The sequence below is a fragment of the Rousettus aegyptiacus genome, unplaced genomic scaffold, assembly GCF_014176215.1.
Source record: "Rousettus aegyptiacus isolate mRouAeg1 unplaced genomic scaffold, mRouAeg1.p scaffold_m13_p_6, whole genome shotgun sequence".
Taxonomy (NCBI): Eukaryota; Metazoa; Chordata; class Mammalia; order Chiroptera; family Pteropodidae; genus Rousettus; species Rousettus aegyptiacus.
Window position 1 is genome coordinate 73010852 of NW_023416309.1, and position 14624 is coordinate 73025475.

The 14624-nt window shown below is 48.1% G+C and overlaps 1 protein-coding gene, 2 non-coding genes and 1 pseudogene across 3 annotated transcripts; 2 read left to right on the top strand and 2 right to left on the bottom strand.

Moving 5' to 3' along the window:
- Nucleotides 1–49: 49 nt before the first annotated feature.
- Nucleotides 50–131, top strand: TRNAS-CGA. Its single transcript has one exon. It is a non-coding gene; the product is annotated as a tRNA-Ser (tRNA).
- Nucleotides 132–423: 292 nt separating this feature from the next.
- Nucleotides 424–1012, bottom strand: LOC107515671 (annotated as a pseudogene).
- An 8791-nt stretch (nt 1013–9803) lies between these two features.
- On the bottom strand, nt 9804–9874 carry TRNAG-GCC. The gene has a single exon. It is a non-coding gene; the product is annotated as a tRNA-Gly (tRNA).
- A 1688-nt stretch (nt 9875–11562) lies between these two features.
- Nucleotides 11563–14463, top strand: HES7 (hes family bHLH transcription factor 7). The gene is made up of 4 exons (XM_036223757.1): nt 11563–11751; nt 12616–12711; nt 13287–13374; nt 13692–14463. Exons 1-4 carry the CDS (start codon nt 11710–11712, stop codon nt 14138–14140), a joined length of 675 nt encoding a protein of 224 aa, XP_036079650.1. The 5' UTR covers nt 11563–11709; the 3' UTR covers nt 14141–14463.
- The last annotated feature ends 161 nt before the right edge of the window (nt 14464–14624 follow it).

Consider the following 14624-nt stretch of genomic DNA (forward strand, 5'->3'; position numbering starts at 1 on the left):
GGCATTATTCATAGGCAGCTATAGTTGCACGGGACCCAGCATGCACGTGGCTGTGATGGCCGAGTGGTTAAGGCGTTGGACTCGAAATCCAATGGGGTCTTCCCGCGCAGGTTCGAATCCTGCTCACAGCGTTCGCGCTTTTGGATGTAGGTATTAGAAAGAAATAGTGTTTTTCTCTTGCTTTCTTCTCTTGGAAAAGATTCCTTCTTTAGTTTGGGATTCTCAGGGGCTCAGCCACGGCACTCCCTCCGCGAGCGCCCTCTTGCGGGGCTCAAACTCAACCTACACCTCGGAAAGCTGTGTCCTGCAGAAGCCTTCTCGCTCACAAAATCAACACACAATTTTTATTGCATCTTTAAAATAATCACAAAGTCTAAGGAATCATGTAACATCTTGCCGTTTCGGTAACTGATCAACTTAGACCTACTCATCATCCTGCTGAATTGTTCCTTTTCCAGAAACATAAATACTATCCCAAAATTTTCTAATATCCTTGTTTTTAACTGTTGTGGCTTGTAGAATCAAAGCAGCTGAATTTGATACAAGTTCAGTGTCGTTTCCTTCAAGAATTAACTCATCTTTTTGGGCTTGAGATACTGAACAAGCAATACCTGACCTCATCCGAACCCTGCGGTTGTAGTTTTCACCCAAGAAATTTCAAATTTCAAAAAGAGAACCATTCTCCTGAAAAACAATAGGAAATGAGCATACACAGACCTCATCTTGTAACGGAATCCCAGTGGAACACCCTTGATCATATTCTGTACACAACTACAGACAGTGAGAACAGTAGCCAGTTTCCTTCTAGTTCCCCACCATTTGTCAACCTGGAGCCTCTTCTGTTTCTTTCCAAGGAGACTGAGTTCTACATTGATGTGATTGAAGTCCCTCTACAGGGTGCCCTGGGGCCCTTCATAATTACTGTGTGTCCCTTCAGAGTGATATCCACATTTGCTGGAATGTCAACAGTCTGATTGCTGAGAATTGTCTTCATCCTTGCAGTAGATGCAGCAAAGAGCCCTTGCAGAAGACTTGTAACTGCCAATTTGAATTACTCAGGTGATTCTCAGTGCTATTTGGCGACCGTATTACATTTCCTTAATCCATTGGCCTGCTATTCTATACTATTTCATTCTTTCTCCTTTCTTCACCTCAAACCACAAATCATTTTGTCCTCCATCAGCTTTACTTCATTTCACAAAGAATAAGGCATTCTGAAGAGATTTTTCCATTGATATCCACATTTGCACCTACCTACCTACCTACCTGTCTGTGTCCACATACTCTTCCTTTCCCTCATTACTGTAGATGAACCCTTCCACCTAAAGCCTACACTTACTAGAGCTCCCATTCCTTCAGGCAGCCCACAAGGGCTCAAGGACATTGTTCACTTTCCCATGCCATCAAAATTTCCCTCTCTAACTGGATTATTCCCACCAGCCAAGAAACATTCTGAAATGCATTCCAATTTAGAACAACCAAAACAACAAAAGATATCTTGACCCCATTACCCCCTCCAGTTACCATTCCATTTCTGTTTTCCTCTTCTGCAAAACAAAGTATACCCACTAACTTTAATCCCATCTTCCCATTCTCCTTTGAGCCTTCTCTAATCAGTTGCCATTACGTTGCTAAATTCATTGATTACTACTTAGCAGCAGTTGCTTACTCTCCCCTCTTAGAAACACTCTTTGCTCGCCTTCTAGGACACTACACTCTTCTGATACTTCTATGTCATTAACAGTTCATTCACAGACTCCTTTGCTGGCTCATCATCTTCTGGATCTCTAACTGTTGGTGGGTTCTCAAGGCTCAATTTTCCAAACTCTTCTCTATCTGTACTCCTTTAGTTATTTCTAGTCTCAGGGCTTTACATAGCAACGAATAATATATTACTACATCCCAAATTTTCATCTCCAGCTCCAGAACTCTTCCCTGAATTATAGATGCCTATATCCTATTGCCTACATGTCATTTGCACTTGGATATTTAATAGACAATCATAAACTTAAAATGTCCAAACCAAACTCCTAGTTCTTCCCAGAACTTGCTTCACCTGTAATCCTTCTGTCTCAGTTAATGAAAATTCCATTTTTTCAATCGGTCCTAAAAACCCTAGGGCAATCATTGATATTCATCTTTCACGCAGTGAACATTGAACCAGTCTGCAATTTCTTATTAAAATATGTAAAAAAAAAAAAATTGACTACTTGTCACTATTTCACCACTTCACCCTGGTCCAAGCCACCCTTATTTTTCACACGGATAATTGCAATAGCCCCTAAATTATTTCCTTGCTTCTACTATTGTTCCTTGTTCCTTTACAGTCTACTCTGAACACACCGAGCAAAGTGATCCTTTAAAAAATAAATCAGATTAGACCATTCCTCTACTCTTTCAATGGAGTATCAATATGTATTCTTGGTTTTTAATGTGTATAGATATAGAAATAAATGTATGCACATACACAACATATACACACATACATATATTTTCTAGCTCTGTCCATAGAGAGAGCTTAAAAGGTATGATACACAAGTCATGATAAGTACACAAGTGTCCAGATCTTAGTTACTAAATATCATTTCCTACTAAGAGGAACCAGGGCTCCTTGGAAATAAGGTTAATTCCAGGGCTGCAGTTGGAGAATTACAGAATGATTTTGAAACATTTTGTTGCATTAGAAAGTACAGAGGTGAGCAAAGAATATTGGGTATATATCAAAAAGAAACAGCAACTAGAGGCTGCAGCCCGCCGAAAGGGTTCTCATTGGCTAAATCTGAAACAATTTGGGCATTAAATAAATAATGATCGTGGTGGATTATAATTCATTGAATCAAGTAAGAATCCAAAGTTCAAATCGGTATAAATAAATGGGAGGAAAAGCAAAAGCTCTGTTTATAGTAAACTGTCAACTAATAAATATGGGAGTATTGCAGTTAAAAATCATCAAAGGACACTAAACTAATGGGTAAATTTTTGATGAGATAGTAAAGAATCTCAAAGTATCTTCTCACAAATTATTAATTATTGCTAAGAGGAAATAATAACTTTACAGTGGAGAACTCTGGTGGACACCATTTTAACCATGTCATCAAAGTCAATATTGCAATATTGGGACAAATTGATATGGGTCTTCTGATGCGATGCAATGAGAAGGACACATCACTTCTGTGGTGACATTCCTGACAAAAATGCATAACCTGAATAATTTGATTCTACCCATGGAGAAACATCTGACAAACCAAACTGAAGGACATTCTACAAAATAACGATCCTGAACTCTTCAAAACCGTGAAGATCAAGAACAACAAAGCTGCTTCCAGATTAAAATTTAATAACTAAACTATCGATTAAATTAAGGAAAGACATTGTTCAGACATACAATGTTAAAAAAAAAAAATCCCATCCATTCCTTCTCAAAGCAGACTAGAGATTGCCCTGCACCAAAACAGGAAGTAAGCCAAGAGGACACGAATTTCAAGAAACCCAGGGTCCAACACAAAAAAGGCCTGAAGAGAATTCTCCAGATGATGATAAAGTCCCAGGAGCAGTGTAGCAAAGACAGGGAGAAACCAGTCCAGGTTGGAGCAATTAGAGTGCTCCAGAAGGAAGACTCTTTAAAAAAAAATTTTTTAAAGCTGAAATTGATGGATTAAGTGACCTGATTGCTCACACTTGAGAGCTTAAATTGAGTTTGGGTAAAGAATTATTAATACATCATAGAAAATATAAACCAAAAAATAAAGCAATTATTCACTCTAAAAAAAAATAAAACTACACAATAAAGGTGACTCAAATGCAAAAATATTTACCTTACCATAATAATAAAACACTAATTATTTGTTTAACCAAAAATTACAGAACACCTGAAACAAATACAATATTTATGTTAGCTATATTTTAATAAAAATATTTTTAAAAATTACAATTACAGAACTGGAAGAATGAAGGAGAAATAAAAACATCTGTGGACAGAGGTCTGGAGAAACAGAGTAGAAAGCCAGTAAAAGTGTCTGAACTGGGGGAAAGGAGATCAAGTAGACATGTACATTATTCAGAAGTATGAAGAATAGATGTAAATGGTAGAACAAACAACTATGAGCTGTTGAGTAGCCACTGAGGAGTAGGAATCAGGGTTGTGGAATGGGAAGACAACTAGAAAAAATCTAGGAAAACTAAATAGAAGCCATCTGGAAAAAGAAAAAAAATCAGAAGCGACATTTTCAATAAGAGCAAAAGTGGGTGTAGCGTCAAAAAATGGCAAAATAGGAGATGAAAGCACAATGGAAGGTTGGGAAATCATGAGATAATGGACCCGTCTCCAGAATTTGACATCCTAGAAAGCATGCATAATCAGTTTACACATGGCCAGTCTCTGCCAAACTGAGAGCCAAGTAAATACTAATCTTTTTCTACTTTTCACAGCCACTGTCTTTGTCTCACCCCCACCATCTCCTTTCCAAGCTATCAAAGCACCCTGTTTTGTTATTTCACTTAGACCTAAGCTGAGAGAATACCTTCACATGTTCCAAAGTTACTCACTTGCTAATCAATATCCCACTGAAATCTCCAGGTTCTAAAGTAAATGATTTCTCCTTGTTTGAAGAAAGCTATCTGATTAAAATAATATTCTTTAAATGCTAAAAAAAAAAAAAAAAAAAAATCAAAAAGATTCTTCCAGATTAAATGATGCTAAAGAGACATAAAAATTATATGCAACATGTGATCCTAGATTGGGCCTAAAGACCTATAAAGGACATTACTGAAACATTTGAGGAAATTTGAATATGGGCTAGGGATTAAATAATAGTATAATATTAACTTTAATATCCTGATATTGATCATTGTACTATATTATGTATCATTATGCTACAAATGTCCTTCTGCTTAGGAAACACGTACTGAGTAACTAGGGACAGAAGGGTCTGATGTTCCCAAATGGTTCAGAAAACATATTTTTTATTATATTTGGAGAGAAGTGATAAAGCAAACGAGGCAAATGTAAACAATTAATGGACTTGGGAAAAAAGTATGCAGGTCCTTGTATTATTCTTCTAACTTTCCTGAAAGTGTGAAATTACATAAAAATTAAAAGTGCCAAAAACTAAAATGAAAGAGCAAAGGGAAAAACAGTCTTCCAATGGCTTCTCATCTCACTCAAAACTGAGTGAATCCTGACAAAGTCCTTGCAGTGGACTAGGTAGTCCTACATTTTCAGGTTTCTTCTTTATAGCTCCCATTTCACCTTCTACAACTCCTACGCTGGCTACCTCCATCCCAGCCCCAACCACTCAAGCCCTTGCTGCTCTTTTCCTCTGACAGGCCAGGCATGTTGCCCCTCAGGGCCTTTCTGCCAGTCAGTCCCTCTGCCTGGAGTGTTCTTCCCCTAGGCTTCCATGTAGCTTGCACCATCACCTCTTACATTTCACCTTCTTAATGAGTCCTTCTCTAAGCATACCTCTAAAATTGCAGGTCCCACTCTCCACTTATCTGCTTCACATTCCTCCATAACATTTATCATCATTTAACAAATGATAAGTTTTGTATAATGTTCATTTGACTGTTTTTCCCACAAGAAGTGTATGACTCATAAGGACAAGGAATATTGTCTGTTTTGTTTTGGGATATACAGAGGACTTTTTCCTGATTCTTCCCTTGGCCCAGGGGTCTGGTCTTCCTACTTCCTAGCCCCCAAAACCCCAGGATCCAACCCTCCAGGCACTTCCCCTACCCAGGACCCAGGGGGTCCTAGGAAACCGCCTTCCCTTTGAAGAACAAAGAGGGAGGAGTTGAGCCTTGGAACCCAAGCTTGGGGAGACATCACAGCAGGGGAGAGGAAGCTCAGACAACTGGACCAGCTGTGTTGTCTCAGTTCCTTTCCAGCCCCCTGCCTCCCTAAGGGCCCAGCACGTGTGGGACACGAGTTCCCCTCCCTCGAGCCCAGATACAGCCTAGTGTTGAGAGCATGGCTAAGAAGAGGCTGGAAACCCAGACTTTCATACACACACTATGTACGCAGAGATGCACACAGGTCTACGCTGACACAGAGGCATGCCAACCACGCAGAGACCCCCATCTGATACCCCTAGAAATGTTGGGAGTGGGGGACGTTCTCACAACCACATCTGCACAAAAGCAGTGGCTGGAGAAAATCACCCAGCCCAACAACTGGTTTAGGGAGAATTTTTAAAGAAAATAATACAAAATTAGGAACAGAAAGTAATATTTAGAGTGAAAGAAGGGATCACAACAACTTATAAATCGAAAAAACTGGCAAATGCCACAAATGCCACAAAGTTCAGAAAAATAACTCATTTGTATTAATTAACTGCCTGCGCACCTCTTTTACAGATTAGCTCCTGGCTCTATATATTTCAAATCTTGTTTCTCCTCTACTATCCATGTACTTACAGTGACAGGAGCCACGGGACACATTCATATCACATGTGCCCTCTGGCTTTGCACAAAGCTTGGTGAGTGGGCATCACATGATAGGAGTACTCCTGGAAGACATTCCTACACTAAAATAGCTAGGCTAACTTAACCACATGTGGAGTGACTGGGAACTATATCAGCACATCCCATGAAACCTTAAATTTTATGTCTCTCTAACTCACTTTCTCCATAACCAGTTCTCCCAAAATGGTCACAACCACACCAACACCAGGGGGTAAGTGTGACAGAGGGAAAGCAAAGTGGAAAGTGACAGTGGCCTTTACCATTTACAGTTAAAATATTTTACATTTGCAAATTTTACAGAAGCATATATGGCTGTGTAAAGGTGTTGCTAGGACCCTCCCAGGGGCCTGTGTCAGTGAGGAGTCCTGAAGCATGAACTTCATTAGATTCACAGTGATTTGGCCTCTGAACTTGAAATGTTTTATCCCACATCTCAAATGGACTCTCGACCTGCCTAGAAATCCTATTCTCTTGCCTAGGTTTGTTTTTCTACTCTCAGAAATGAACATTTCACACTTTCTTTCTCCTCAAACGATCTGTAGCTCTCTCCTCTACAGCAACGAGCTTGATTCATTCTTCTTTGAGAAAATGAAAGAAATCTAGACAACTTGCCTCATCCTTTCTCTACCCAACTGACCCACGTCCTCTGTCTCCCCCAATCTCCCTGTGCTTGAAGAGCCTTCTCTACCAGCTGAGATTGATTTCTTTACCTTGCGGAGGTGAAGTCTACCCAATTCATTCCTGCCTTCCCCAAACCTCTCAGATTTTGAGGTCCTGGTTATTCCCATGAGCATCAAACCTGTTCTAGCAACCCTCATCTCTTGTGCTCCTACACGCCACATTGTTCTGCTCACCATTTACAGCAAAACTTGATGGAGTTGTCTATAAGCCACTTCTGCATACATTCCCATCCTATTTAAGCTCAACCCACTCAGTGAGACTGCACATAGTCACTCCCTGTAACTCAGGTCATCTGCGACTTCCAAGATGCTAAACTGAATAGTTGTTTTTCTCTTCTTACTTGATCTCCCAGCAATGTATCTAGAGCTTACTGCCCCTTCCTTCTTCATACACTCTCTTTTCTTGGTTTCCAGGACACCTCACTCCCATGGGTTTTCTGCTACTTCTCTGATGACTCTAGATCCCTTTGACAATCTTTCCTTCTCAACTTGACCTTGTGTTGGGGTGCCCCAGGGCTCCTTGCTCAGTGTCTTTTCTCTCTATCCTCTCTCCCACCCTTAGTCTTATAGCATTAAACACCATCTATCTTTCAATGACTCCCCTATATTTACCCTCCAGCTCTGACCCCTAAACTTGTATATCCCTGGCCTACCTGGATAAGATGTCTAAGGGAATCTCCACTAACCTGACTAAAGTATAATGGTTGATTGCTCTCCCCAAACCCCTTTTGTACCCTCCCCCTTTCCATCTCAGGAAAAGGCACCACCGACTCCGGGGTTACTTAAGCCAAAAACCTAGTTTACTTTCCCTCTTCACTTCAGTACAGGTTTCAATCACGTCTTGCCTAGATGACTACTCCAGCAAGCTAGATGATGTCCCTGCTTCCATCCTTTGCACAGCAGCCAAAGTGTTAATTTAAAGTATAGGTTAGTGAATATAACTTTCCTATTAAAATTATCCACCGGCTTCCCATTGCACTTAAAGTAAAATCCAAACTCCTTCAGGAGCCTCCAAGGCCGGATTTGAAGGGCCATACCTGACTCTCCATTTTATCTCTATCGTGCTCCAAATTCTCCGTCTAAGGGACACTAGCTCTCTTTCTCTAGCTCCCACCAGCAAAGCCTGTTCCTGCCTCAGAGCCTTTGCACTTGCTGTTCTTTTTGTTTGAACTCATGGCTAGCTGCTCTGGGCTGAAATATCACCTCCTGACAGAGGATGTCTCTGACAGCCCAGAGCAAAGTAACATTTCACTCTCAAGTCGTTGTGGTGCCCCGTTGTTCCTCATCTCGCCCCCAGTCTTATAACCATTTGAACTTATATTATTTTCTGCTATCTTAGTTATTGTGTGTCTCCTGCCCATCCCCAATGTACCATCGAAGCCTAACCATACTGAGCACACAGGAGGCACTTTGTAAATATCTGCTGAGTGGATAAATACAGCGGCTGTGCACACAGATACACAGATGCCCAGATTGCTGTACATTTTCCTTCTGGAGGTAAACTGTTCCTGCTTAGAGTTGAGGAGACAGCATTCCCAGTCACCGACACGATCAGGAGATAGGAAAGACCCAGACCTCAGCCCAGGTGAAACAGATAGTCTCAAAGAGACGGGAGACAAAAATCAGAGATGCAGAGACACAGACCCAGGGCGAGTTTCAGAGAGAGAGAGTGACCAAGATAGATCAAGATATCAAGATGGAGACCCAGACGCAGCGAACCTGAGACCCGGACAGCAGCAAGAGACAGTGCCGTGAGGAGCGGGGCGAGGGAGGCCGGCCTAACGCGCCCCGCGAAAGACCGCTGAAAACCTGTGCGGCAAGCCAGGGAGCCCAGCTGCCCCCGACGCTGCTCACAAGTGGCCGCGGCAGCTGGTGGGTGCGCCCCGCCGCCCGCCGGCCGGACGCGTGCGGGATCAAAGGGGTCGGGAAGGGGCGGGCGGGGAGGTGGCAGGAACCCGGAGGTGTGAGCGAGCTTCCTAGGGGATGGGAGGAACGTGGGAGCGCAAAGTGCCGCGAGGCGACAGAGACCCAGAGAGATCCTAGAGACCTGTAGACACCCAGAGACACGCAGAGACCGAGACACAGGCGCAGAGAGAGATGGAGAGGCCCGAGAGATCTGGAGTCAGATACAGAGACTACGAAAGGCCCAAAGAGACCAGCGCAGAAGTTGCTAAGAGATCTGGGAAGAACATGAATGATATAGACACAGAGACACCAAGAGGAATGCAGGGACACAGAAAGACCGCGAGACAAAAAAAGGCCGAGATCCCTGGACTTGAAAAAAGAAAGCGCGCTTCAGAGGAAACAAGAGGTAAGATAGAGAACAAGGCAGAGCCATGGAAGGAAGAGCAAAGGAGTCAGAGCCCCTCCCCGCGGAGGGCCAAGAGGACCCCTGGGGTAGGAATCTGAGCCCGGTGTCCTTTCTCAGGGTCACGCCTGCGGAGGTGCGGGGCCGAGGGCAGAGGGCGGGGTAAGGAAGGCGGCAGGACACCCAGGTTGGGAGGACGGGCTAGGGAGGATGTATGGATTCAAGGTCTCGATCCAGAGCCTCAAACTCTGCGATAGAGTAAAAAAGTTAAATATTAATACCTCGTGGAAACGTAAAAGAGCTCAGATACTTCAAGAGACTCTTTTTTAGGGGGGAGAAAAAAGACTGCACGTTGCATTGGCCGGGAATCGAACCCGGGCCTCCCGCGTGGCAGGCGAGAATTCTACCACTGAACCACCAATGCGTACGGCGAAAAAGCCCGATGATTCTACCAGAGCTTGTAAGAGGCTGAAGCGGCCGCTGTCAAGCCGACTCTGTAGGCAAGATGCCCAGCGAAGGGGTGGCCCCGAGTAGCTGACGTGTGTGGAGCACCAAGCAATCCTTCCTCTATCTGGGATCCGGCCATCCGACCATAAAGTCGCCCCATATGGCAAGGGGCGGCCCCACACCCGGGTGCGAACAGCCTGGGGCCCCCCAAGCCTCGCGTGCAGGTGAGAAAAACTCAGCCTGAGCCTAGGTTCCCAAGGAGGGGGGCAGTGGGGGCTGCTGGAGCCACACATCTGCACTCCCATTTGGCCCAGATAGAGGGAGGGCCCTGAACCCAAATGGGAGCACCCACCCGAAGGTCTCTGTCCGTTCGGGCTCGGGCCTTGGCAAGGCAGGTTTCATGGAGGCGGGGGCGGGGAATGAGTGAGAGAGAGAGAGAGAGAGAGAGAGAGAGAGAGAGAGAGAGAGAGAGAGAGAGAGAGAGAGAGAGAGAGAGAGAGAGAAGAGGAGAGAAAGTGTGGAAGGGCACTGGGTGGGCTAGGAGTAGCCCCATCCGTCTCCGACTCCGCACCTATCTTCTGACTCGTTCTGCAATCTTGTCTTTACGTCTTCTTGCCCCTGGTTCCCTTATAGTACCACCTGCTAAATCTCTGATTTTATCTTTATCTTCTCAGACATTTTGTCCTGAAGACTCCGAGTGCTCACGCATCATTCTGCAGAGGGTCATGGTCTTGGTTTGAGGTGGGTGTTTATCCGTTTTTGTCCCTTTAAGAAAACTGCCTGCTTCCTGCTCCTCTACAGTTACCAGGGATCTCTGGGAGCAAGCAAAGCGAGCACACTTGTGTCAGGTGTCCTGGCAGCCTTAATCTCCTATTGTTTTGATTTAAATACTAGTAAGTGAAAGATCTCTCCACCTCCTACCCGTGCTTCAAAGCTTTGCTTCCTCTTCCTTGAGGTTTCCCTCCCGCCCTCGCCCCCACCAGTCCAGCTATCCTTCAGGATGATCCTTTTCCCGAGCACGTACTGCACTCTGATTCTATAATAACTACTTGATAACACATCGGTTTTTCACTAGATTCTGCAGGGATGAGCTGGGCCTCTAGTGCATATCTCAATATAGACGGTACAAGCCTAGACCAGTGCCCAGTGATCACAAGCGCGAGTGACTAACGCTTCTTCCGATCCTGGTGTGGACCGAGTCCCTTTCCCTGTTGGAGGAATTGAATGTGACTGCCTTAGATAGAATAGAGCTTCTCTTCCACCTCCAGACAGAGCCTCAGTTAAATTAGACAGTTTCACCTCGCACACTCAGGTCGCTTTCTATTTCAAGTACGAGGTGAACTTTGGGGGAAGATGTATAAGCCCCAGCCTCGGGGCTGAGGGGTTGCTGACTTTTATTTTATGGTGAGTGGGGTACAGTGACCTCCCAAGAAAGCTGCGATTGTGAGGCGGGGAATTCTGAACTTCACTCCTGAGTTCTGTTCCCAGATTCCTCAAACTCCCTCTCCCGCCTCTAATAACCTCCTCTCTTCAACTGGGACCCGCCTCATTATACAGCCTTATGGTCCTTAAACCAGCTGGTGCTACATTGACCCCTCATTTCCCACACTCCCAGGCCAGTTCCACTCCCTCTCCTCCTCCTGGCGCTCCTCCCCTTTCCGGATGCCTCGTGCCCAGGGCCGCGCCCGGCGAGATCTGGGTGCCTAAGGGGGCGGGTCCGGGTCTGGGTCCCCCCCATCACACCTGGGAGCCTGAGGGATATAAGCCACAACCCGAGCAGGAACTCGGTCTACACTAGGGTCCGGAGGAGCGATGGTCACTCGGGATCGAGCCGAGAATAGGGACGGCCCCAAGGTGAGAGGCGGGAGAAGAGGGAGCAGAGGTCCCTGGGCCTGGGAAGAGGCTGGAGACGCTGGGCTGGAAGGGGGAGAATTGAATGGGGGACGCAAGGAGCCAGGAGCTGGGGAGGAAGTTGTTAACTATGAAGAAGGGGACGGGGTCAGAGCAGGACCTGAGTGGGCGGCAGGAGTAGAAGTCTGGGGTTTGGGTAATGGGAGTTGGCACCTTGCGGCCTGGAGGGCGTGGGAGGGGGCTGGAATTGAGTGAAATAAGCAAGGGGAGAGCAGAGCTAAGGGAGGAGGGTGGAAACAAAAAGCGGAGACATGCACTTGCTCCACGCGGGCTGGCCCAATGGGCATTGGTTCCAGAGGCCCAAGACTGGGTGGAGGATTTTAGAACCAGTTGAGAACCGTGACAGCTTAGACGGGTTAGAGGGAGAAGAGGAGGCGCGGTCGCGCTGGGTATCTCCCTTTTTACACTCAGGGCCGCCAACTCTGAGTCCGGCACCTTGCGGCCCACGTGTCTGGGCTCAAAGAGGGCCCCCAAAGTTCTCCACTGAGACAGAGAGTCTGCACGAGACGGAGACGTAGAGAGAAAAAGAGATGGAGAAGGAGAGACACAGAGTGGGGAGGAGGGAGGACAAGACTGAGAGAGGAGAATGCAGAAGACCCGGGAGAGAGAGGAGGCGAGCTACAGAAATTGACCCTAGGGGCGTTGGGAGGGGGAGCGGAGAGGGATCGAATGGGCTCGGCCCTAGGCTCTCAGGGGTCCTGGGAAGGGGTGGAGGCGGGCCTATCCCAGCGGCGGGATCCTGATGCCCGCGCGGCCGCGCTGAGTCTTGGTCCGGTCGGCCCGCTCTTCCTTTCCTGCTGGTCGCAGATGCTGAAACCGCTTGTGGAGAAGCGGCGCCGGGACCGCATCAATCGCAGCCTGGAAGAGCTGAGGCTGCTGCTCCTGGAACGAACCCGTGACCAGGTCAGTCCTTCTGCCATCCCTGCACTCCTCAAGCACCCCATTCTAGCGTCCCAGGGCTTCCCACTTGGGTGGGGACATATCCTCCACTGGCGACCCTGGCCCCAAGGCATCCTGACCTGATTCCCGTCCTTGGAATCCCATCCCAGACCCCCTCTTGCTCTCAGAACGCGATCTTCGTGGCCACCCTTCCTTCGGGTCTGTAAGTTTCATACCCGGGTTTGTAAATTTCACTCCCGGGTAGGTCAGTTTCAACCTTTGAGTCTAAATTCTTCCATCTCTCTCCATCCCACCCCAACCTCGAACAGCCAGCAGTGTGGTTAATTTCACTCCTGGGTTTGCTATTTCAATGCGGGGTTGGCGTCATCTCCTCGGATTGGACAGTTTCGTGTCCGGGTGGGCGAGGACTGTTCTTGGTCATCTCCACTCCGCATTCGGTAGCGCGCTCCGTGGTCAGAGCACAAACGTGATCCGGGGGCACCCCCAGCTCCCGCATTCCCCTCCCTTCTTCCCCCTGCCACTTTCCCCCCTCTCTCCCCACCCCTCTCTGTCTTTGCGCCCTCCCCTCCTGTCTGTAGAACCTCCGGAACCCGAAGCTGGAGAAAGCAGAGATACTGGAGTTCGCCGTGGGCTACTTGAGGGAACGAAGCCGGGTGGAGCCCCCGGGTACAGCGCGGGGGTGGGGCAGCTGAGGGAGGGAGGGGGGATTCACTGAGGCCCGGGCCGGGGTTGGTGGGGTGGACCCTGCGGTGGACGGTGGGCTTGGGGAGCAGCAGGCTCTGCTCCGAGGCGAGGTTAATAACACCCGCGCGTGTCTGTCTCTGTCTCCCTCATTTTCTCCCTCTGTGCGTCCATCTGGCTTTCTGCTTCTGTCTGTGCGCCTGTCCGGCCTTGGTATCTCCGCGCCCCTCCCCTTCCCTTACCCGCGTTGGGCTCCTGCCCTCCTGTCTTCCCGCCGGCCTTCCCCTCCACCGCGGCTCCAGGGGTCCCTCGGTTCCCAGCCCAGGACGCCGAGGCGCTCGCCAGCTGCTACTTGTCCGGCTTTCGCGAGTGCCTGCTTCGCCTGGCAGCCTTCGCGCACGACGCCAGTCCGGCGGCCCGTGCCCAGCTGTTTTCCGCTCTGCACGTCTACCTGCGCCCCAAGCCGCCCCGGCCAGAACCGGTAGATCCGAGGCCCCAAGCGTCGCGCCCACCGCTGGACCCCGCCGCCCCGCCGCCTGGCCCCGCGCTGCACCAGCGCCCCGCAGTGCAACAGGGCACCCCTAGTCCTCGCTGCGCCTGGTCCCCGTCCCCTTGCTCTCCCCGCATCGGGGATTCCGGCGAGCCGGCGCCCCTCACCGGACTGCTGCCGCCGCCGCCGCCTCACAGACAAGACGGGGCTCCCAAGGCCCCGCAGCCCCCACCGCCCGTTTTCTGGAGACCTTGGCCCTAAGCTTTGGGGGGTGGGGGCGGGGGCTGGGGGTAGGGTAGAGACTCCAGCCTGAGGGCGGCAGAGGGACCCGGGCGTCAGGGCGAGGAGGTATTGGGGAGGGCGGCGGGGCGCGCGGGCGCAGCGCGCGGGTGAGATGTGGTCTATATTAGAGTATCTATATAAATATATATTTCCCTGGTTCCTGTCCCTTTTCCCTGCCCCCATTGCATCTAGGATTGTACCCTCTCTACCCCTGGCCTAGCCCCAGTCCTTTCTCGAGTCCCTAGTGCATGGAATAAAGTGGTTATTAAATCCCGGTGTGTCCCCGAGCCAGGGGCCTGCCTTTATCTCGGCGTCCACGCCCACTTTCCCTCCCCTTCTGTCTCCCGCCCCCCAGTCCTGCTCTCCATGGCCCGAGCCCCGGGGCAGACAGGTAAGTAAAGAAGCAGCGGAGACTGAGGTTGGAACTGAAAACTGGTGGAAAACACAGAGATAGGGTAGAGGG